The 23,791-nt window shown below is 54.0% G+C and overlaps 1 protein-coding gene across 1 annotated transcript in view; it reads right to left on the bottom strand.

The window, feature by feature from the left end:
• The window catches only part of SLC6A3 (solute carrier family 6 member 3), a 52,847-nt gene that overhangs the window by 20,598 nt on the left and 8,458 nt on the right, over positions 1 to 23,791 (bottom strand). The window contains exons 4-8 of the mRNA XM_017515945.2: positions 19,083 to 19,317; positions 8,880 to 9,018; positions 7,540 to 7,674; positions 4,353 to 4,456; positions 2,973 to 3,097 (exon numbers count right to left, since the gene is read on the bottom strand). Of these exons, the coding sequence (XP_017371434.1) occupies positions 2,973 to 3,097; positions 4,353 to 4,456; positions 7,540 to 7,674; positions 8,880 to 9,018; positions 19,083 to 19,317 (738 nt within the window). The remainder of the gene's footprint in view (positions 1 to 2,972; positions 3,098 to 4,352; positions 4,457 to 7,539; positions 7,675 to 8,879; positions 9,019 to 19,082; positions 19,318 to 23,791) is intronic.

Here is a 23,791-nt window from a genome sequence, read left to right as displayed (position 1 = left end):
ACCCAGCAACGGGGCTCCTCCAGATCACCTGCACCCTCAAGGGCTATGGGGGCGCTGGGAGAAGGAAGGGGCAGAAACAAGGAGAGGACAGGAGGGGTTTCCAAGGTGGTCCTGCCCTTCGTCCCAAGTGACACCTGCTAATGTTCTTCTAGTTGGTTTTTCCTGCACATATCATGTGATATACACACACAGGCACATGCACGCACATGTATGAACACACATTTGTGCACTCACACTCATGTGCACAAGCACATACACACACACACACACAAATAGACCCAGGCACATGAGCACAAACACACAAATCACACACATCCACATTATTTAGTAGCCTAATTTCTAAATTTAGCAATATATTAGGGATACGTTCCTGACCTCCACCTCCCAGGCACACGAGGAGGCTAAGGCCCTCCCACGAGGTTAGATATGGCTATACTTGGCCAGTGCATGGTGAACCCACTATGAGCGGGTCCCTGCGAGTGAAGCTTAGTAGAGGAGGATGTGGCTCCTTCACCACCACCCCCACCATGGGGTCCGGGAGGTCACATCGACACAGGCTGCTATCAGCTGGGGCCCTGAGGGCTCGGAGGAGCAGCACGTCCTGACACACACAGGGTCCAGGGTCGGAGACCACAGGGGCCCAGATGGAGGCTTTGAAGATGAGGGATAAACCTGCAACCCTGTTATCCCTGCAAGCCAGGGAGGGGCATGCCAGGCTGAGGGTGGCGTGGCCAAGGCAGGAGGTGTCCCCACACAGCTCTCTTGGGAAACAACACGTGCTTCCTGCTACCAGCAGGCAGACTCAGGTGGAGGTAGAGGGGTTGGGAGTGTGGTAGCCACGCCTCCGAAAGTCAATGCCATTTGCTGTCCGATGACCCCCAAAGTGAAAAACAGTCCCACTGGCAACTGACCATTGACCATTTTAGAAGACTCACATCCTCTACTGGCCGGCGGGTCTCCGGAGTCCAGTCAGCCTGCAACAGACTCCCCTGTCCTCTCAGGCATGTGTCTGGTCCTAGCCTGTGGGAATAGGCCTGTGCCCAGCCTTTTAAATGATCAAAGTCCAGAGCCAGGGGCCGTTCCTAAAGGTCTTTCAGGGGCCTTACTGTCAGTCAAGCAGCAGGATCAGGCCCGGCTCTCACAGCTCCCTGATGCCCTGGTGGCTGGGGCAGCCTCCGTGTGGGGTGGGGGAGGCAGGCTTGCCTGAGACCTTCTGAGGCTTAGATGGCATAAGTCAAGAGCCCGGGAAGATATTCATCAGCTCGGGGAACATAATGTCAACATCCTCACCTTCATTTCCGTACCTGCATTAACATTTCGCCCTGTTTTCTTGAGAATTAAGGCTGAAAATGACATTTACTTTGCTTGTCATGAAACGCATAGAAGATATTCAACTATTTTCAGGGGTTAATAGAGGTCTTGCAAACTATGCTAGTTATCATAATAAAGGGCAAAAAGAGTGGAGAAAATGCAAAAATGCAGCAATGAGTAAATTTCATCGCTCTGCATTTATTTGCATGATGCTTTTGTTCTCCCGCTTTGACTGAATTTTTTCTTCCAGAGGAAAGAACATGGACTTAGGAGGCCCAACTCTGAGCTGTGGCTGCAGCCCCCACCCCAGCTTTCTGTTGCAAGGGTGGAGGGGCCCTTTCAGGTCTCCAAGCCTGTTACTACCTGCAGTGCCAGGGTCCTAGTGACTCAGAGGGGGTCAAGGCTGCCTGGCCCTGTACTTGTCACTCCCCACCCTTGCTGAGCCCCAACCCCCAGGTAGAGGTCAGTCAGCGACAACACCCAAGGGACAGGGGCTTTTCTGAGCACGATCATTCCTCACCAACCCAGACCCCTGGAGAAGACGGTCCAGACGAGCAAGGATGGGGACGCAGGTTGGGAGCCTGCCCAACCCGGGGGCCCATGTCTGAAAGGAAAGGGCCTTATCCACATCAGTGCGGCACAGCAGGCCTGGAGGCAGGCGGGGGTTCTGCTGGCTGACAGACCAAGAAGCCTCGGGACTCCTCAGAGCTCTCGGCCGGCCCAAGTTAGAGCTGCCAATGCCACGGCTTCTCATTCCAAGCACCAGAGCCGGGCAGTGGCCCCAAGTACCTGGGCCTCCCCTCACCCCAGCATCTGTGCCCGTCCTGCCGGCTCCTTCCCGCCTGGCACACTTCCTTCTTCAGCCGAGGCCTCCCCTCACCCCGGCATCTGTGCCCATCCTGCCAGCTCCATCCTGCCTGGCACACTTCCTTCTGTGGCTGAGGCCTCCCCTCAGCCCTGGCATTTGTGTCTGGCCTCCCGGCTCCTTCCACCTGGCACACTTCCTGCTGCAGGTGAGGCCTCCCCAAGTCACCTGAGCCTGCCCCAGCCCTGGACCCCTCCTCACTCCCTCAGAGACAACTCCAGGCATGCAGGGACACTCAGCGTCACACGTCGGCCTGGGGAGCAGGCAGGGACACCGGCGCTGGAGGCCTCAGGGGTCTCCCAGCTGCTCTGTGTCCGAGTTGACCTCCCCGGCATCCCAGGCCGGCTCCAGGAGTCGCTGGAACAGCTCGTTCTGCCCCTTCCCTGAACTGCACATTCCCCCACCATGTGGCAAGCAAACATCTAGAGGGCCCTGAGTGACAACCTCCACTCCAGACCCTCGCAGGCCAGCCTCACATGGCGTCTGCAGGAAGCAGCAGAGGGACTGTGGCACAACTGTGCTGCTCAGTTGCATTTGGGCTTGAGGTTCCGCATCCAGGGATGGGGGGCCCGGGAGGGGCAGGGCAGGGAAGGTGCGGGGGCGGCGGGGGGTGGGCAGGTCTTTGCTGGGACATGTGCCATTCTGGCCACTACCCTTTAAGAGTAAGGCAGCAACTCTCTCTGACATTGCTCAGAGCCCGTGCGTCTCCTTCCTCTCTTGCAAGGAAAAAGGCTTTGCTGAGAGCTCGGCCCTGCTGCTACATGGAGCAGGCCCGGGTACGGCAGGAGGGGCTCACCGTCCTTGGCCACGTCCGCAATGGGCACGCTGTGCTTCTGCGCCATGTACCCCAGGAAGGAGAAGACAACGAAGCCGGAGGAGAAGCTTGTCAGGGAGTTGATGGAGGTGGTGACAATCGCATCCCTGCAAGAACAAGACAAGCCGTCTCAGGAACCAGCTGAGCTGCAGAGGCTGCAATTTTCCAGTCATTATTCTTAATTAACTGTGTCTGGGGAAGGGGCAGAAGGTCTCTGGAGGGGCCACTTTCCCCAGCGAGCCGGCCCCTTAGCAGCCTGGCAGAGCTGTCCTTGGGCCACCTCGGCCTGCTGGCTGAGCTGCTCAAGGCTCAGCCATCAGGGCTCAGGGTGAGCGACTGCCCCTGTGCCCAGAGAGTCCTGCGGTGGGTGCCCCACCCGCCTCGCCAGGCAGAGCTTCCAGAACCTTAATGAACACACACCTCCTGGGAACCTCGCTAAGATGCAGATGCTGACTGGGCAGGTCTCGTGGGGTCACAGGGGCTGCGTTTCCCATAAACTCCCAGGGTGCTGGTGCTGCTGGCCTGGGGGCCCCACTCTGAAGGCTGGAGGCAAACAAGGGGGGACCAGGGAGGATCCTGGGGTCGGTCAGGGCACCAGCGTCCTCCTCTTGGGTTCCTGCGTGGCCTGTCGCTGGGCTGAAGGACCACACGCTTCATCTGCAGAGTGCCTGGACCCAGGTGGATGCAGGTGGGCTCCAGGCAGGGCTGCCGAGCTCAGGACCTGCCTTCTAGCACCTACTCTCCATGGAGCCTGCCTGTGGCCTGTCTGGCCATTCTGCTGCACACACTGTCCCTGTGTTTTTACCGTGTTTATCCTCATGATGTGAAAGAAAGTAAACACAAGCCCATAAAGTTCAAAGAAAGCAGGTCCCACATAAAATTCTGTTTCTGCTTTTAGGAGGATTTCGGGTCCAGCATGGGGCTTTGGGTGACTGCCGGTAACACAGGTGCACACGGGATGGGGGGACACGCTCAGGGGTTGTGAAGCCAGACCCTGAGGGAGGATGGAGACCTCACTGGGGCTGGCGTGAAGGAGGAGGCTGTGTCCCTGTGGAGGGAGGGGCTGGCCTTGCCACTGGTGAGGGGGGCAGCAGTGGGGAATCATCAGCCAGCAGGTCAGGCCTAGGCAGGTCCCTCCCAGGAGGTGATGTGCCCACCAGGTTCAGAACCTCTACTAGAGTTGAAATCAGAATCATGTTGGGAGCTGCCTCACTATTGCATCTGTCTGAAAGGCCACACAGCTCACGGGCTTGTGGGTTCAGTTTATCCACCCTGTCCTCACCCAGGGATGCACAATTTCTGGGAGTCGACGACCTCTCCCCAGTGCCGGCGAGGCCCCTGCCCAGTCTGCTAGGAGCTCACCTGTAGCAGTTGTTGGTGAACTTGTTGTAGCTGGAGAAGGCGATCAGCACCCCAAACCCCACGCCCAGGGAGAAGCACACCTGGGTGGCCGCATCAATCCAAACCTGCAGAGCCAGAGACCGGTGAGGGGCTGCCCCAGGAAAGCACAGGCCCGTGGGCAAAGGACCCGAGCACCCTCCCATCCTGGCCCAATGCCGAGGCCTCTAAATTCAACACCAGCCTCGAGAAGCAAATGGCAGCAGCACGACCGTGGAAAACGAACTCTCTGGCCAGTGGCCTGAAAGAGCCAGAGAAGCAGGAGGCTGTCTTTGTCCATTGACCTGGGATTCCCCATGGAGTATTTATCAGGGCAGGGATTCCATGGAACCAGAGATGCCCTGCTCCATAGCCCTCAGAGCAGCACAGACTCATCCACACACATGATGGTGGACCCTGATAACCCTCAGAGCAGCACGGACTCATCCACACACATGATGGTGGACCCTGATAACCCTCAGAGCAGCACGGACTTATCCATATGCTGCATGATGGCAGCACCCTGATAGCCCTCAAAGACGTGGACTCATCCACAAGCTACATGATGATGGTGTCCTAATTAGACGCACACCAGCAATGCCTGCTTTGTATCTTTTCTGAAACATACGCAGCACAGGTGCCCCGCGGCACCCGGGCATGGCCAGGAGCCCACCTGCAGCCTAGACGCTGGTGCTGTGCCTGCCCAGCTTGGTAGATGGCACCCATGACTCTGGACATGAAAGGAAAGGTGGGTGGGTCCATGATTAGACCAATATGGTGTTTTAAAGTCAGCCACAAACCTGCTAAGGTGAGGGCACTGCACAGATTATTCGGTGGCTCAGATGCCTATCTTTCCCCTGCCCAGGCCTTCGGTGGGGGAGAAGGTTCAGTCAAACCCTTTGGAGGCATTCAGGGGACTGGTCAGTCAGGGCTGTCCCCGCGAGTCCACGAAGTGGGCCAGGATGCTGAGGCAGAGACACAAGCTGCTCCTGCTGGGGAGGCCAGGTGGGTCTCAGGGCATCCCAGGTCCCAGGTCAAGCTTGCCTGAGCTTGACTGAGCAGGTAAGCTGGGTGCTGCAGAGGAGGTGGGGCCATCTGTTCTTTGGGCAGCATGTCAGGGCCTCAAGGCCACCCCGGTTCCTGGGACAGTGTGTTTGAGGGCAGATGGCCTGGCCCCGCAGTCAGGGCTGTAGAGGTGGCCAGTGTCTCAGCATGAGGGGAGGAGCCAGGCCTAGAGTGGCTGGGTGGGCAGTGGGTGGAGAGGCTCATACCCTGCTCTCCCAGGTGGCTCCCATGCTGGTCATCAGTCACCTGCCTGGCCAGGTGTCACAGGGGAGCACACACCTCCTCCTCAACCAGAGCTGTGTGTGCATCTCAGGCCTCTGCTCAATGCCAACCCCAGAGCCAGTGCCCATGGCTGCCTCCCTGGGCCTCACCTCATGCACTTCCACTCCAGGACTTGGAATTGTCCTTTCCTTCCTTTTCTTTCCTGATTTTCCTCACTATGCATCAATCCATCTCTTATCGATCAATCAATCATCCATCCATCATCTATCACTGTCATCTACCGTTCCATCACCATCTATCATCTACCTGCCATCTCTATCATCTATCAGCCATCCATTATCTATGGATACATGAAGTCCATGTGTGTGCAGGACTTTAACTCCACCCATCCTGTTGTATATGTATCCTATGTACACCTACCAATCATCCATCCGTCCATCCACCTGTCCATCATCTGTTCATCATCCATCCACCCATTCATCCCATCCAGCTACTTACCTGTCATTCATCCATCCTCCCATCCATCCATCATCCATCCATCCATCCATCCATCCATCCATCCATCCATCCTATCCACCTATCCATCCATCCACCCATCTGTCCATCATCCATCCATCCTATCCACCTACCTACCTATCATCCATCCATCATCCATCATCCATCGTCCATCGTCCATCGTCCATCATCCATCCATGCTATCCAGCTACCTGCCTATCAGCCACCTAATTTTTGACATCTCATCTCTGTAATTTGTTCTCCAGTGAGCATCTTTTCGAGTGCACTGGTGTTTCTTTTGTCTCCTCCTGAGGCTGCCTATTCTTCCTGGCTGGAGCACTAGGTTCTAGGTTGTCCTCGTGGTATTTTTCTTTGATTCTATAACATGCCCTGTTCCTTCCAGCGCACCCTTTGGCTCCACTTTGGTCTTTCTGGGGTTCTGACGCCCTGCTGACTTCATGGCTTGTCTGGCTCCAGCTCTGCAGTTGTAGGTCCCTGGCCACTGCTGGCTTTGCTGCCCTGGTTGTCCTCCTCTCTCCTCCTTGGCTCCTGTGGCCACACGCCTGCTGCACCCATGGCTCAGGCCCCATCTCCACAGGGGTTTCCCCTTCAGTGCTGCAGACACCCTCCCACCCCTACCCCCACCCAGCTGCTTTGCAAGCTCATAGGTGTTGTGTCTACGTGCTTTCTTTCACTGCAACTGTCAGCTCCTGCCTCCCTGGGGCTTTCTGGGGGGCCTGCAGCCAGGCCTGCCAGTCCCTTCTCCCCTTCCTTCCCACTTCTGCCTTGGGCTTACACTTGCCTCATGACCCGTAGACGTGGCTCCATCAACCCGCCCGCATAGGGCCGCACCTCTCCACAGCCTCCTGCCCCACACCCCAGACAAGACGGCCCTTCCCCTCTTGCCGCATCATCCTCTCGCTGCAACAAGGATGCCCCTGGGTGGCTTTGGGGCCCGCCACCTCCCCACCTAGTCTACCTGATTTCCAACCATGCCCCATGTGAGCTGCCATTTTTCTCATGCCAGCCTTTCGCCAATGGCGGCTTGTACTTCTGGGCCTGTTTCCCAGAAAGGGTGCAGTCCCTTCTCCCTCTCTCAGCAAGGGACCCATTCCCCAGCCAAGTCCCCTCCCTTCAGGAGAGGAGACTAACCCTGAATTCTTTCTTCTTTTGCTGAAGAAATCTGCAGCCTGACTCTGGATGGAGTTGTTGACGTGATTTAATTTAGATGACTCATATGGTACCATGGGCACTTGGAATTTGGCTTCCTGAGGAAAGAACCCTGGTTTCTGCAACTCTGACACATCAAGCCCTGGCAGGCAATGAATATGGAACCCTGGAATTCTGGAGCCCTCCGTGGACTGTGAAGCAGGGAGCGGGCTGTACTCACAGATGCCTCGCAGAGCCGATAGAAGTCAACGCTCAGGTACGCTCTGATGCCATCTATGGCTCCGGGGAGCGTGACCCCGCGCAGCAGCAGGGCGGCGAGGACCACGTAAGGCATGGTGGCTGTGATCCATACCACCTGCAGGAGAGGACAGTGTCACCGGCTGCATGGGTGGGGCCGTCGGTGGAAGCAGACACCGGCAGGAGAGCACAGGGCTGCCTTGACGGCTTGTCCTCTGATTGGGAGGCCCAATTCCCAAACATTTCCTGGGACGCCAGCTCAGCAAATGCTCACTGGAGTGAGATGGTCAGACGCTTTCTGTCCTGCACACCCTCCCTGGGGATGGAATGGGAAGAACAGCTCGGCAGGGAAAGCACATTCCTTTTCTGCATTTGCTCTGCCAGAGCAGCTGGGAGTGCCTGATGGGGATTTCTGATGTGTGGAATGTGAGTGGATTCACACGGGGGAAGGGCACTGTGGCACAAAGGGCAGCTCTGGGCTGCGTCCCTGTGGGAGGCTCCCACAGCTGGTGCCCTGCCACACGCACTGTTCCAAGGGAGGGGCATGCCTTGATCAAAACTGGTTTGGGTCCACATAACAAACAGTTTTGTTTTTTTTTTTGAGATGGAGTTTCGCTCTTTCCCAGGCTGCAGTGCAATAGCATGATCTTGGCTCACTGCAACCTCTGCGTCCTGGGTTCAAGTGATTCTCCTGCCTCAGTCTCCTGTGTAGCTGGGATTACAGGCGCCTGCCACCACGCCCAGCTAAACTTGTGTTTTTAGTAGAGACAATGTTTCATCATGTTGACCGAGCTAGTCTTGAATTCCTTACCTCAGGTGATCTGCCGACCTTGGCCTCCCAAAATGTTTTTATCAACAAAAAATCATGCCTCTCAAAGTATGTTTATCAACAAAAAGTCACGTCATGTGTGCCTTTCTGCCAAAAACACTGCTGCGGGTGCTTCCCTCCTGAAGCCCTTCCACAAACATAGACACATATGGACCCCAAACCCAACTATGCCAAGTGTCCACCCAGTCCAGCCAGGACCACGTGTCCACCTCCCCCCACCCAGTCATGGCCATGTGTCCACCCAAGCCAACCCAGCACAGCCACAGGTGTGACCCCAGCCATGCCACATGTACACTCCCAACCTGATCACGGCCACAGCCATTTGGGTTTCCCCAAACTCAACCTCGGCCACATGTCCACCCCAACCTGGCCATGACAACATCTGTAGCACAAAACCCTACCAGGGCCACATGTGCACCCCCTGCCCAGCCACGGCCACATGTGCACTTGGTGGCGCCATGTCTATGGGCCCAGTTGGTGACCCTGAGCCTCACCTTCCCCGAGGTCTTCACGCCCTTCCAGAGGCTGAAGTAGAGCAGCACGATGACCAGCACCAGGCAGGCTGTGAGCTGCCACCGTGGAGGCCCCAGGTCGTCAATGCCGTGGCTCTGGTGGAGGTGCAGCACGCCACGCCTGCAGAGGGGAGTCAGCGGGGGGCTGTGGGGGGGCCTCTCACCCCACCTGGAACTGGACGGCTGAGCTTACTCAGGGACCTGCCCTCCCCACCTCTGGAGAGCAAAAAAGTGTCCAGTCTGATGAACAAGAGATGCCCTCCAGGGAGGTCTGGCCCCAGGCCCTGGCAGAGGTGTCAGGGTTGCCCTGGAGACCAGCGGAGCACATGGAGGCCCAGGAAGCCCCGCCCACCCTTTGCCCTTGGCACCCCTGCTCATTGGAGCTGAGGAGGGAAAGGCCACCTTGGGTCTTTGAAGGAAAGGAGCCACAGAAACCAAAAGGAAGCTGCTGAGCAATGCTGGGCACCCACTGCTGCCCACAGGATGGCCCCGGGTCCCTCCACAGAGACGAGGCTGAGCAGACTCTGGCAATAATGCCAGGCATGCAGATGCCAGCCAGCACTGTTTTCTGAGGGTGATGGCTCACGACACCTGCTCACACAGCCCCTGCTGCTTTGAGGATTCCACGAGGAACAGACTTAGTGGGTGACTCTGCTCCAGCAGGAATCACTCATGTGAAGGATCGATACCTCACAAAGGGCAGAACAGAGGGTGAGGGATGGAGCTCACCATCGGCCGTGCTCCTTGCCCCAGGCACAGATCCTGGGCCCCCTTTCTGTGGGAACTCATTCCATCCTGTGACACTCTCTGCGGGAGAACATGCACCAGGCCACGTGCAGTCGGCCGCATCACCATTGCAAACCGTGACTATGGGCCAAGGCGACTGTAACAGCCGTGCTGCTGCCACCGCAGAGTTGGGAGCCGTGTGATGAGAGGAGCTCCCACTGCCCAGGTTCCCTTCTGTTGTGGGGCCACTGAGGTCCCCAGGAAATAACACCTGGCACCCATGCGGAGCCCAGCCAAGGGCAGCCTTGGAGAGCTTTCCACCAGCTGCAAGCCATTCCAGGGCTGTGTTCCAGGAATTCAGCCCTTCAAACTCCAGAATCATAGCCAGACATCCTGGCGGCAGCAACCGGGAAGGCCCCACGAGCAGTGAAAGGGCTGGGATCAGTGCTCCCGTCCTATCCCGGAGGGCGCCCAGGCACGGGCCTTAGGTTGGCTGGGTGGGCAGATGGCTGCACCATTGAAACCGTCAGTGCTATTCTCTGCTCTTCTCCAAGGGCAAGCTGCTCAGTATTGAGGCTGTCTGTCACCCACACAGTGCAGGGAAAGTCGCTGGAGCTTGTGGAGGTCACGCCTGTCCTTCCTGGGGCAGTGGACACTCCCAAGGCCTTCTTCTCACTCCTCCCGCCACACACAGAGCTCTGCCCCTGCTGGCCAACTCCCCGTCACTCTGCTCTGTAGCCAGGCCTTACCACTGAGTACCTCTGAGACCCTACAGCAACTTCGTGCAGCCTGGACCACGCCCACTCACTGCCTTGGCATCACTGACCCCAGCATGCTACCCACCCATGCCTTGGCAGCCTTGGTGCCTCGCATACACAGGCATGAATTACATACCAGACCAGACAGCACACCCTGTCCCCGTTCCCCATGGGCCTGGAGAAAAGGCAACTCAGCCAACGGCCATAATGGCTCAGGCCCCCCTGGACCTGAGTGGGAAGGCCCAGGGCAAGTGCATTGCCACATCCAGGGCCTTCTCACAAGGCTGTGTCCACAGCACACACAGCGGGCTTAGTGTCAAACATGAAGTTACCTTTGGAAGGAGCACCTCCATGTGCTGGGTCAACCCCCTTCTTGAGATTAGAAGGTCATTGTGCTGGCCGAGTGCAGTGGCTCATACCTGTAATCCCAGCACTTTGGGAGGCCAAGGGGGGTGGATCACAAGGTCAAGAGATCAAGACCATCCTGGCCAACACTGTGAAACCCTGTCTCTACTAAAAATACAAAAATTAGCTGGGCATGGTGGCATGTGCCTGTAGTCCCAGCTACACAGGAGGCTGAGGCAGGAGAACTGCTTGAACCTGGGAGGTGGAGGTTGCAGTGAGCTGAGATCCTGCCACTGCACTCTAGCCTGGTGTCTGGCAACAGAGGGAGACTGTGTCTCAAAAAAAAAAAAAAAGAAAGAAAGAAAGTCATTGTGCTTTGAGGTTATTTGAAGTCCCACAAACAATTTAGAGAACAGGACACTCCTGAGTGCTGTCAGCCCAAGAAGAAGGGTCCCCACAGCTGACCGCAGCCTCGGGCCCAGCCACGCCAGGAGCCGCGGAAAGTGCGTGGCTCCCAGCATGTCTATGCTTCCGAAGGCTGGGTGGGCAGGACAACTGAAGGACATCTGGAAAGGGGCATGGGGCTCATGTGAAGGCATTTCTGAAGCCATAAATAGTTGGGAGGACCAAAAAGCAGTGGCCCAGGACTTTCACCAGGTGTGGAAAAGGCACAGCCCTTCCCACTTTCTGCTGGGCTCTTTTTCCTGGTGAACTCATGGCCATGAATCTTCAATCAGGTGACAGTGTAGCTGCTGGTGGTGATCCAGGCACGCTCAGGCCTCCCACACATCATCGTGATGACCCCACAGCAGCCCTCTCATCCTGTTTTACCAAGAGGGAGCCAAGCCAGTGAGGGGTTGAAACAAGCTTCCAAAGGATAAAATTGTGCCAAAGCATATCAACTTCCTATTAGAACAAACCTAACACTCTTTAAACAAAGACAACAAGAGCTAAATATCCATTAGTATAAAACTCACCATGTCTAGCAACTAACAAAAAATTACTAGACATGACAAGAAGCAAGAAAGGTGATCCACAACCAGAGGAAAATCAGTCAACAGCCACTTCACATCTCATGCAAAAATTCCCCCACAATGGATAAAAGAGCCAAATATAAGGGCTAAAACCATGAAACTCTCATAGGAGAACATGGGGTAAATCTTCACGATCTTGGACTTGGGAATGGTTTCTTAGGCATGGCAGAAAAGAAACAAAAGCTGAATCAGACTTCATCGAAATTTAAAACTTTTGTGCATTGAAGGATGCAATACAGAATAAAAATAAAACTACAGAATTTAAAAAAAATTTTGTAAATCATTTATCAATCTGATAAGAGAAAAATATGCAAAATATGTAAAGAACTCCTAAAACTCAACAACAAAAAAACAGATAACCCAATCCAAAAATGGGCAAAGGACTTGAATAGACATTGCTCCAAAGATGTTATACAAATGGCCAATAAACACATGAAGAGATGTCCAAGGGTCACTAATCCTTAGGGAAATATAAATCAAGACCACAATGAGAGGCCACTTCATACCCATTGAGATGCCTATTATCAAAATAAACTAGCAGAAAGTAAGTCTTGTCAAGGATGTAGGGAAATCGGAGCCCTGTGCATTGCTGGTGGGAATATAAAACAATGCCTCCACTGTGGGAAACAGTGCGGTGGTTCCTCAAAAAATTAAGCACAGAATTATCACATGGCTCCAGCAATTCAACTTCTGGGTATCCAGCAGGTACTCAATACTGAAGTTCATAGCAGCATGTTTTTACAGTAGCCAAAAGGTAGATGCAATCCAAATGTCCATCAAAAGACAAATAGATCTGGCCAGGTGTGGTGGCTCATATTTGTAATTGCAGTGCTCTGGGAGGCTGAGTTGGGAGGATTACTTGAGCCCAAGAATTTAAGACAGGCCTGGGCAACATGACAAGACCCTACTTTATAAAAAATTTTTTAAATTAGCTGGATGTGATATCACACAACTGTAGTCCCAGCCTGGGAGTCTGAGGCAGGAGGATTGCTTGAGCCCAGGAGGTCAAGGCTGCAGCGAGCTGTGATCGTACCACTGCACATTCCAACCTGGACAACAGAGTGAGATCCTGTCTCTAAAAACGAAAAAGATAAATGGATAAACAAAACATGATATATCCATACAATGGAATTGGAATATTATTTGGCCTTAAAAAGGATGGAAGTTCTGACAATAGGTTCTGAAATGCTTCAATTAACCTTGAAGACATATGCTAAGTGAAATAAGCCAATCACAAAAAAATAAGTGCTTCTACTCAGAGGAGGGACCTAGAGTAGTTAAATTCACAGAGACAGGAAGTAGAATGGTAGCTGCCAGGGGCTGTGGTGAGGGAGAATGGGGACTTAGTGTTAATGGGGAGAAAATTTCAGGTTTGGAGGAGGAAAATGTTCTGAGGGATGATGGTGATGGTTGCACAACATGTGAATGTACCTAATGCCACTGAATGTCCACTTAAAAATGGTTAAGATGGGCCAGGCATGGTGGCTCACCCCTGTAATCCCAGAACTTTGGGAGGCCGAGGTGGGGAGATCACGAATTCAGGAGATGGAGACCATCCTAGCTAACACGGTGAAACCACATCTTTACTAAAAATACAAAAAATTAGCCAGGCATGGTGGCGCGCACCTTTAGTCCCAACTACTCAGAGGCTGAGGCAGGAGAATCATTTGAATCTGGGAGGTGGAGATTGCAGTGAGCTGAGATGGCGCCACTGCACTCCAGCTTGGGCAACAGAGTGAGCCTCTGTCTCAGAAAAAAGGAAAATGGTTAAGATGGTAAGAAATGTTATGTATAATTTATCACAATAACCCCCCAAGAAGGCAAAATACTTTTGTGTAAAGTCCAAGCTGAATCACTGCCAGCAAGTCTATGCTATAAGAAATGATAAAGGAAGTTCTTTAGATGGAAGGAAGATGATTTGAAATGGAAACCTGGATCTACATACAGGATCAGACAGCACCGGAGCTGGATGCTATGCAGGTAAATGTTTAAAATATAAATGCTTAAAGCAGAAATAACAGCAATGTATCATGGAGTTGATAACATACTGTAGAAAAATAAAATCTATGACAATTACACACAGGACGTGAGATAAACAGAAGTCTACTGTTATAGGCCCTTCCATTCTATGAAATGGTATCATGTCACTTGAAGGTAGACTGTGATAAGTTAAAGGTCAATGTTGTAAACCCTATAAAATCCATGAAAAATGAAAACAAAAAGCTATAGTTTATTAGCTAATAGTGTTGATAAAATGAAAGCCCAAAAAATTAATTCAAAACAGGGAATAAATGGAGGAAACAAGAAACAAAGAAGAAATGGGACGTAATGAAAGACTTAAAGCCAGTCATGCTGACAATTATGGAATGGAAACTCTAATTAAAAAACAGAGATTGCTTTATTGAATAAAAAGCACAACCAACTCTAAGGTGTAAACAAGAAATCCACTTTATATGTAATGACACATATAATTGAAAAATAAAAAGCTGGAAAAGATATACCGCACAAACAGTAATCATAAGAAAGTTGCAGTGGCCATATTACTATCAGACAAAGTAGACTTCAGAATGAGAAATCTAATCAGGAAGGACAGTTCAAATGGTAAAGGGGTAACTTCAAAAACTAATATTAATAAACATGTATGCACTTCAGAGCAGTTTCAGAATACATGAATGAAGCAAACACTGGTAGAAGTGAAAAGAAATAGACAAATCTACAATTATAGTTGAGATTTCAATACCCCTTTCTCAGTAACTGATAGAGCAAGTAGACAGAAAATCAGTAAGGATGTAGAAAACCTGAACAACACAATGACCTAACATGACCTCTTTGACATTTGTGCAATGCTCCACCCAAAGACAGCAGCAGACATATTCTTTTTAGGTGCACATAGAACATTCGCCGATGTAGACCATCTAGCAGGTCGTAAACAAGTCTCAGTATATTTTGAAATATTAAAGATGCATAAGCATATCATCTTGCCAAAACAGAACTAAATTAGAAACCAATGACAAAAATATCTAGCAAACCTCCAAATATTTCAAATTAAACAACAAATTTCTAAGAAGTCCCATTAGTCAACTAGAAATCAAAAGAAAGATTAAGGAATACTTTGAACTGAAGAAAATGAAAACACAGCATACCAAACTTTGTGGGATGCAGCTAATGCAGTCCCTTCAAGTCAAATTTATAGCTTTAATTTATAACTTCATAATTTATATTAAGCAGTGCTGATATGTATTTATGGAAGTTGGGAAACTGTAAACTGGTCAGAGTTATGTGATCCTGTGTTGGTGTTTGAACACCCACATGCACTTTCCTGGCTCAGACTTCACATTTCTCAAGTGGGTTTACAATGCCCTTTCACACTCTGAAGGTGACAGCAACGTGCCTGTGGTTTCTCCTCTGAGACTAGTATCTTCTCATGCATACTCATTAGGAATGGAGCTGCAGAAATGTCAGCCAGTGCAAGGAGGAAAACAGGTCCTGAGGGAGAAACCTGGGACTTTATAGAAAGGGCAGCCCAGGGATAAACACTTTAAGGGCTTCACTGTTCTCAGATAATTAGTCACTGAGAATAAAGGTAATGCTTCTTGCTTGAGTCACTTGACAATAATCTCCAGGTTCTTGCTGGGAAGGCTTCCTTTCATTTCTCTGGTGGAATCATTTCTGTCACCTCCCTCTGGTGGGTGGACTGCTGCCCAAGAAGGAAGCAGCAGCACAGGAAGGCTGGCTGGGACCCGGGGGCTGGGAGTGCCAGCATAGCATATCCCACCGGACATGTTTCATTTGCCAACCCTGAGGGACACTGGGTGCAGGAGCCAGCGCCGCACACGGCATTTGTGGCATATGGAGGAAGTGCCATCAACGGGGCAGCTCAGCAGTCTTTTCTGACTTACAGCCCAGAAGACATGGCCAGCGGCTCACCCAGGCTTGATAGTGACTTCCTGAGGCCCTGGAGTAAAAACGCATGCTGAAGCCCTTTCAGATCTGCTCCTGCTAACATCTTAGCCATCAAATGTACGATGTGGCATGCTTCGTAAGCTGTGTAGGAAACTCAGTCCCATTTGTGGTTACTGACAAAGTCAGACGTGCCCATTATCTAGGACAGAGAGCCGCACTGTCATGCATCACAGCCACTCTGGCCTTTATGGCCTTTCACGGTGTGGCGTGCACTCTCTGATTACATGCGCCAGCAGGAAACCCACATCCTTTGTCCAACGATCTGCTTTATAAAGTGGGTTCGAAATCCAGAAACCGCCTGAGCATGTTACGACTGTCCTCCCTGCTCCCCAAGAGTCACTGGGGCCTGTTTCAGGGAAACCTCAGTTCCCTTCAGAAGGCGTGGGAGGGGCGCCAAGCGCCTCAGTGCCCTGGGTCATTAATCATTTGTGAATTAATCTTAAACCTTCTCCAGCTCCCCACGTCTGCCCTAGAGCTGTGGCCAGCTAGAGGGAAGCACATGCCAGTGTGGACAGGGCTTCCAAGGGAAGGGCTGGGCACCCTTCTGTTTCCTTCCTTCTTCCTTCCTTCCGGACTGAGAACTTCCAAGCAGACTTCACTAGTCTGATTGTTTGGAATAATAGCATGTGTTCTTTCCTTCTGGCGTTCTTAGCGTATCACTGGGCTCACCATTACACTAAATTTTCCTCTCCAATTTTCTCACCTGAACATCACTTAGATGAGTCAACGCTTCCCACACTGCCCAAACAAAAGGAAGCTGGTACCCAGACGGTGGTGCTCGGCAGATTTAACGGGGCGTCAGGTATTGGAGACTCGCAGGCTCTCTCCCCGGCGCCTCTGTGGCCTCTGCCCTGGCTCCGTGCGCCCCCCACTCTCTCCTGCCGGCCCCTCTCTTTGATTGCACGCCAGCCCTGAGAGCTGGCCACACAGCAGGAGCACGTGCAGCCCGGCCCGGTTCCTGCTAGTGGGGTGTTTAATCAGGGAAATGTAGGTGTGAGCAGGCCACCCACACGCCATGGGAGTTTTCTCCCTCAAGACTTAAAATCTATTTGGACAAATGGTGTGACTGGGCAGTCTTCGGGCAAGTTTATCATTTCCTGCTTGCCTGTCACCCAGGAGAGTCCCGTCCAGACTCCCTCGACCCTGCCTGCGGCTACACTTCCCACGGCGAGGGTCACCCAGGTGTCTTTCAGGCAAACCAACTGGGACTCATCCCGGGGCATCTGCTCTCCCCACCTGCACCACCCTCCGAAACCAGCCTTCCTCCCACGAGGGCTTCCCAGCGCCCCAGCCTGGACTCTCCTGTGGGGTATTTGGCGGGCCCCTCTCTCCCACTGTGGAAACATCCTCCTCGGGGCCTGTCACTCCCATCCAACGCCAAACCACGAGAAAGGCCCAGACGACACTCACCCTCACAACCCACGATCTTCCTCAGGCTCTAAGAAAAACGCCGGGTGGTCCCCCGAAAACTGCCTCCACCCCTGCCCCTCACCTCTGAGGCCAGCCTGGGGATACGCTTCCATGCCCGAGGAGGAATTCTAGAACCAGCCACCTGGGTTGTGACTATCTGAATGCAGAGCAGTTTGAGAGACTGGACGCCCGGCCACCGAGAACTGGCCCCTTTCCAGCAGCTTCAGCCCTACTGTCTCCAAGCCACACCCTCCGGGCAGCCCTATGGCTCCATCTCAGCAAGCCACACCCTCCGGGACCGCTCCATCTCATCCGTCTCTGACAAGACCCCCAGGAGAGGGACACCGTCCCTTCCCTGCGGGAAAAGGCCTCAGTGATGTCTTCTGATAGGTTTTTAGATGTCACCATAGAAAGCACCTCTGGGAGGCTGTGCTCCCTGAAGTTTCCCTGGCAGACCAAGACCCAAGTTCTCGAGGATGATCCTTCCCCCAGCAGAGGCGAGGTGGGGGCTTCTCTGCTCACCTACGCCAGGCTGTGCCTAAGACGTGACTTGTACAAACGTAACGTGAGACGCCTCACTTGCTTTCTGGCTCACTGTTCTGCCTCAAAACAAATTCTGCAAAGGCGCCTACTTGCTGTTAAAACTGGAATTATTCTTATTGGTCAAAGTTCATTTTCCCACCTTGAAGTGGACCCATTTTTGCATATAAACGTGAATAAGATGCGTCTAACTAGGCAAGGGAGCCCCTGGACAGAAGCGCCCTGGCTACGGGCAGAGCGGATGTGGTGAGAAATGTGCAAAGGTCCTCTCCTCCTCTGCCAGACGGCAGCTGAGCTGAAGCATCCACCTGTCAGAACGGCGACCTGGCTTGAGGCCCCAAGTGCGGCTGGTGGGGTGGGGGATGTGGATGGTACTTCCCAGGTCCAGATTGATTCCAGGAGGTGTCCAGAGGAAACGGGGGACCCATGGGGGCACTCACGGCCCTTCCAGGCTGGGCCAGGCCATGTGGTGACGAGGGAGGGCCAACAGCAGCTGGCACGGGGCACAAAAGGACTTCATCGAAGACATTAGGGTCCAGGAGAGCAGTTGCTATGGGTAGATGGTGAGGGGCAGGCCTGGCCGGGGGGACCGTGAGGCATGGGCCTGGCCAGGGTGGATGGCATGGGGTGGGCCTGGCGGGGGTGGATGGTATGGGGCGGGCCTGGCCGGGGTGGATGGTATGGGGCGGGCCTGGCCGGGGTGGATGGCATGGGGCGGGCCTGGCTGGGGTAGGCTGTGCAGGTTGGGCCTGGCTGGGGCACAGGGAGGAGGAGACAGAGAACTGGGGGCTGCTGGACACGAGCTGCACCGGAGTGGGAGGCAGAAGGAGACAGAAAGCTGTGCACGCACATGATGAAAGTCTCACAACAAGTGGACGGCTGGGACTCCTTGGAGACAGGGGCTGCCTACTGAAGCCAGAGACTTCTGCTCAGTGATGCCCAGAAAGCCATATTTTCTGGAGAGGGCAGGGGCCCGAGGGAGGCAGCTCAGCCCTAGGCTATGCACAGAGGAAGGGCAGGGAGGAGGGGAGCCCGGACACGGGGCTGACTCAGTCCAGAGACGCCGCTACAGCTCCCAGAGACCAGAGCTTGCCCGCCTTCCACACAGAGGTTCCCCACCAGCCCCGCCCGCCCCCAGCCACCACTGGGAGCAGGAGCGTAGGCAGGAGAGCCACTCAGTGCCCGGTCCCTGCTGAGGGCTCACTCTATGGGAGCTTTGCTGAGCTCCTGGAGACCACCAACGTGATTCAGAAATGTGCCCCTCCAGAGCACTAAAGGAGGGAATGCCGGAAGAGGTCCCTCTCCCTGCACCCCGGGGGGCAGCAAGGCCAGGGGGCCGACCAAGGGGCTGCCATGGGGGACCCGGTGGCGTGGTCCCTCCTGCTCCCGAGGACCCGACTCCCACTTACTCGAAGTACTCGGCAGCAGGCGTGGTCCCAAAGGTGTCGTTGAGGCCCGAGCTGTCGCCACTGGAGTCACCAGGGTGGGCGTCCGAGCAGTTGGGGCTGTTCCAGGAGTTGTTGCAGTGGATCCACGGGAGCTCCGTGGTGAAGGATGAGAAGAGGTAGTGCAGCGCCCAGGCAATGATGACGTTGTAGAAGAAGCCGACATACAGTGAGATGAGGATGACCGTGAAGCCCACGCCTGGCGGGAAGGGGGTGATGGTGGAGCCCACACATGGAGGGAACGGGGTGATGGTGACGGTGGAGCCCACACATGGAGGGAACGGGGTGATGGTGACGGTGGAGCCCACACATGGAGGGAACGGGGTGATGGTGACGGTGGAGCCCACATATGGAGGGAAGGGGGTGACCGTGAAGCCCATGCCTGGCGGGAAGGGGGTGACGGTGGAGCCCACACATGGAGGGAAGGAGGTGACGGTGGAGCCCACACATGGAAGGAATGGGTGATGGTGGAGCCCACGCCTGGTGGGAAGGGGGTAACTATTGACTCCAGGCCTGGAGGGAAGGGGGTGACAGTGCAACCCAGGAAGGTGGTGCACAGAGCCACCATGGAAGTCCCTTCCACCTCCCCTCACAGGAGACATCACCCTGAGCCGGTAGCTCCTGGACAGCTCTGAGGCCCGGCAGCATCTTCAAACATGCAGGGGAAGGCCAGTGAAAGGCCTGAGGCCAGACCTCATGCTGTGACCACAGAAAAGAAGCTGCCTGCCCCCTAAAACCATGCACTTCTGCACAGGGACTTTCAGGGTATCTCTGAGGGTCAACCAGAGCGATGGCGGGTGTCCAGGGCCACCCTCACGCACCCAGAGACCCGCAGGGACACTGTCACCTGCACCATACTAGTCATCCATTCCCCACAGCCACTCAGGATCCACAGGGTTATCTAGGACACTGAGGCCATCTAAGGGCTACTCTGGGTGACCCAGGGCAACCCAGTCCATGGCTAACCAGGGCTACCAGGTCCATGTGTAACCATCAGAATCATCTATGGCCACACAGAAGCACCCAGGGCTACTAGGGAACTCATGCAAATAGGGCCATCAAAGGTCACCTAGGGTTACCCAAGAACACCCAGTGTCTCCCAGAACCATCAAGACTGCCGTAGTCACTAAGGGACAACTGGGGTCCTTGACAGCCATCCATACCCACCCAGGCTCATTCAGGACTCTGGAGGGCACCCAGGACCACACATGATCACTCATGCTAATCCAGGGCCACTTGGGGTCACAGAGGGTATCCACGGCCATCCACGGCCATCTGTGGCCATCCACAGCCAGCTCCATTCATCCACAATTATCCACGGCCATCCATAGCCATCCACAACCACCCATATCCACCCCTGGCCATCCCCAACAATCCGCCTCCATTCACAAGCATCCACAGCCACCCGTGGCCACCCAGGGCCTTCCACAGCCATCTATGGGCATCTGTGGCCATCTATAGCTACCCATGCCTCTCCCCGAAGACTACCCAGAAGAATCAACTGGGACCATTTACAGCCATGTGGAGGCATCCAAGGTCCCACCACCCATACATGACCATCTGGGGTTTCCTGGAATCACCCAGGGCCACAGAAGATCACCAAGGTCCACCCAGGGCAGGTAAGGTCACCCAGGGCTTCCTTGGGCCACCCAGAGCCTTGCATGACTATGAAGGACTGCTCAGAGCCATGTTTGACTTTCCACGGTCTCCCAGGGTCGTGCAAGACCATCCACGGCCATCTGTGGCCATCCAGTGCCACCCAGAGTCTTTTAGAGTGCCCTTTCCAGGATAACAGACCTAGAATTTGGGACCCATCATTTCGGGGCTCCTGGTAAACTGGAACAGAACTCAGCGGTCAGCAGTCTCTGCAGTGGCATCAGCCTGACTGGTGGGCAGACAGCCTCCTCCTTGCTCCCTGCTGGATGGGCACCATCACGTTCTTGCCACTGGAGTTGACTTTACTAAGCTCCAGGAAGAATTCTTTTCATTCCCACATTCCTTCTCAATTTGCTGACATGATTAGTTCGGGCTCCAACTTTGATTGACTTTATGGAAACCCAGGAGGCTCCATGCCCTGTCCTGCCTGCTCATGGCCAGGGTAGGAGTGTGCCTTCAAGGTGACTTTTCAGGGAGTGGCCTAGTTGCTTTTATGATCTAAGTTCTTAAGAGAAGCTGTTCTCGTGCTCAGGGCACCTCAGTAAAGTTCTCTTCCTACCCCGAAAGCAAAAAGAAGGCTTCAAACTTCGTTTTAAGTAGATCCAGGACCAGAGTGCGTGCAATCCCTCTCGGAAAATGTGCTCAGTAGTGGCGACGAGAAAAGCCAAGCTGTAGCCTTTGGAAGCCCTTCCCCCACGCGGAACTGGTCCACAGTAAATGATTCTGTATTACAGTCTGTATTATGAGTCCCTTAGGAGAGAGGCTGGGTTGAGATTCACCGGCACTCACCCAGATGGCCACACTGGGAGCCACGTTGTGAGAAGCCACATTGTTTCCAGAGAGCACTGTGGGGGATTTTCCACGGTGGCAACTGACAGTGGATGCCCAATTTGAAAAACACTTTCAAAGTTAAAACTTTGTGTACAAGTCCTTAGCTTGAAACCCTGGGAAGCCTTTGATCAAACAACACCAGGGTGGATCCCAATGCAGAGTCCAAAGGAAGGGCTGACTGTGCCCCAGGCCCTTCCGGAGCCACCACTGTTGTTTCCTGTCCTGTACCCCAGATCGGCAGGGTCACCACGGGCTCACGACATCACCACGGCCACGGCACATGACATCACCATTGGCCACACTGGCTGACACGGCTCCCAGAACAAATGGGCCTGCTCTGGTCCGTGGGAGAGCGCAGCCCCCACACCCAGAGTCCCCCTTACCAGGAGGACCCCTCCTGGATGCTTCCCCAGGCACCTGGGTGAGGAAACGGCTCCCTTGGAAGGTGGTGGCCAGTGTCAGCACTGGCTGGGCATTTGGTGGCTCCAAGCCCTGCTGTTCGGGAAGGCAGAACCCCTGCCCTGGGCACTGACATGTAGCCCCTCACAAACCAGCCAGCTTCACCACAAGCTCCTCGAGCTCACCAAAGACCCGGACACACAAAGCCCGCTTCCCTGTTTGCTAAAGAACTTTCTGGTGGTCTCTGCTCATGACATCACTGTGGGCTCTAGATGAAGCTTCACCTGACATATTCCTTAAACACCTTAGTGACACAGGAGGCCTTCTCCCCAGAGAGGTGGCAGGCATAGTCCCTGCTTGTGTCTCCAGGGAAAACGTTCATGAGAACGTGACGCTTCCCTTCCCTTCTGTCTGACTCCCATCAAGCTCAGCACTAAGCGTGAATTTCAAGCATAGCTCTTAAGGTCAATCTCCTTAAATTTATTTTATGCTTAGTACATTTTTATATTACCCTTGCGTGCATTTTGTTTTCTGTTTGAGAAATCACACTAAAATATGATTGACTATTAAATATCTCATACTCGGTACAATCGAATGGTGAGGTTTCCAGGGCATCTGTAATATGCGGTTGCCTTTGGCAATGAAACAGAAATCTGACAAACAGAAGCCGGCTGAGGGTCCCGCCTGCCATTGGTACTTAGCCCACTAGAGCACAGCCGCCCTGCAACAGCCCTGAACACCAGCACACACCCGGGCACCCACAGGAGCTGGCTTCAGAAGAGGGTGTTGTCAACACACGCACGGAGCCCACAGGAGGAAGCCTCTGGTGGAGCAGCCCCTCCACACCTCGCTGGAAGCATCCAGGTGGCCCTCAGAAGAAAGACAGGAGAGGACGCCTCCCTGTCAGTCTGGGTGTCTTTAATATCTGCTTGCTGTGTGTGCACACACCAGAGAGACAGAGAGGAGGAGAGACAGACCTGGAGAGACACAGAGGGAGGAAAGGAGGGAGAGACAGAGAGAGACACAGAGGGAGGAAAGGAGGGAGAGAGACAGAGACACACAGAGGGAGGAAAGGAGGGAGAGACAGAGACACAGAGGGAGCAGGAAAGAGAAAGTGAGGGGAAGGGAGGAGAGGGAGAGTGTTAAAGACCACCTCTCGGGACCCTGGGGCTCACTGTGGGGCTGAAGGCCCCCGAGGCCCCTCTTGCTGCAGTGCCCACCCCTCAGGCGGCTCAGGGGAGACTCCGGGAAACACAGGCGTGTCCTGGCATCTGAGCAGCTGGGCCTCACCGAGAACTCCACCTGTTGGCTTTTGAGTTGGATCTTGGTTCCCAGTTAGGAGCAGAAAGCAGCTCCCAGGTCTGCGGAAGGGAAGGGCTGGGGAGGAGCAGGCTCCAGGGAGAGCTGGGCTTCATTTCCCCCACGGACTTGCCACCTGCCCAGGGCTGGATGGCCTTTTAGCTCCATAATGATTATTTTGGGCACTTTACCTGATGTCTTAATTTACCACATGGCACTTCTATTTAATGGCACATGAAAATGCATGTATTTTTATGAACTAACTTTTTATAAAGGACAAAGGAGAGAGAAGGCACACGTATCAGGACGCCGGGGAAGCACGGTGCACACCCAGTTTCGAGAGCACTCGCAATCTCCCCTAAACCGGCACCTCGAGGTTGACAGGCAGGCAAAACAAACTGGACGCCGGCACAGGACCTGCAGCTTTGCTGAGATTAACCGCACGGGACCTGCAGCATTGCTGAGATTAACCGCACGGGACCTGCAGC

This window comes from Cebus imitator, unplaced genomic scaffold, assembly GCF_001604975.1.
Source record: "Cebus imitator isolate Cc_AM_T3 unplaced genomic scaffold, Cebus_imitator-1.0 Scaffold567, whole genome shotgun sequence".
NCBI classification, from domain to species: domain Eukaryota; kingdom Metazoa; phylum Chordata; class Mammalia; order Primates; family Cebidae; genus Cebus; species Cebus imitator.
This window is presented reverse-complemented; position numbering and strand designations above follow the sequence as displayed.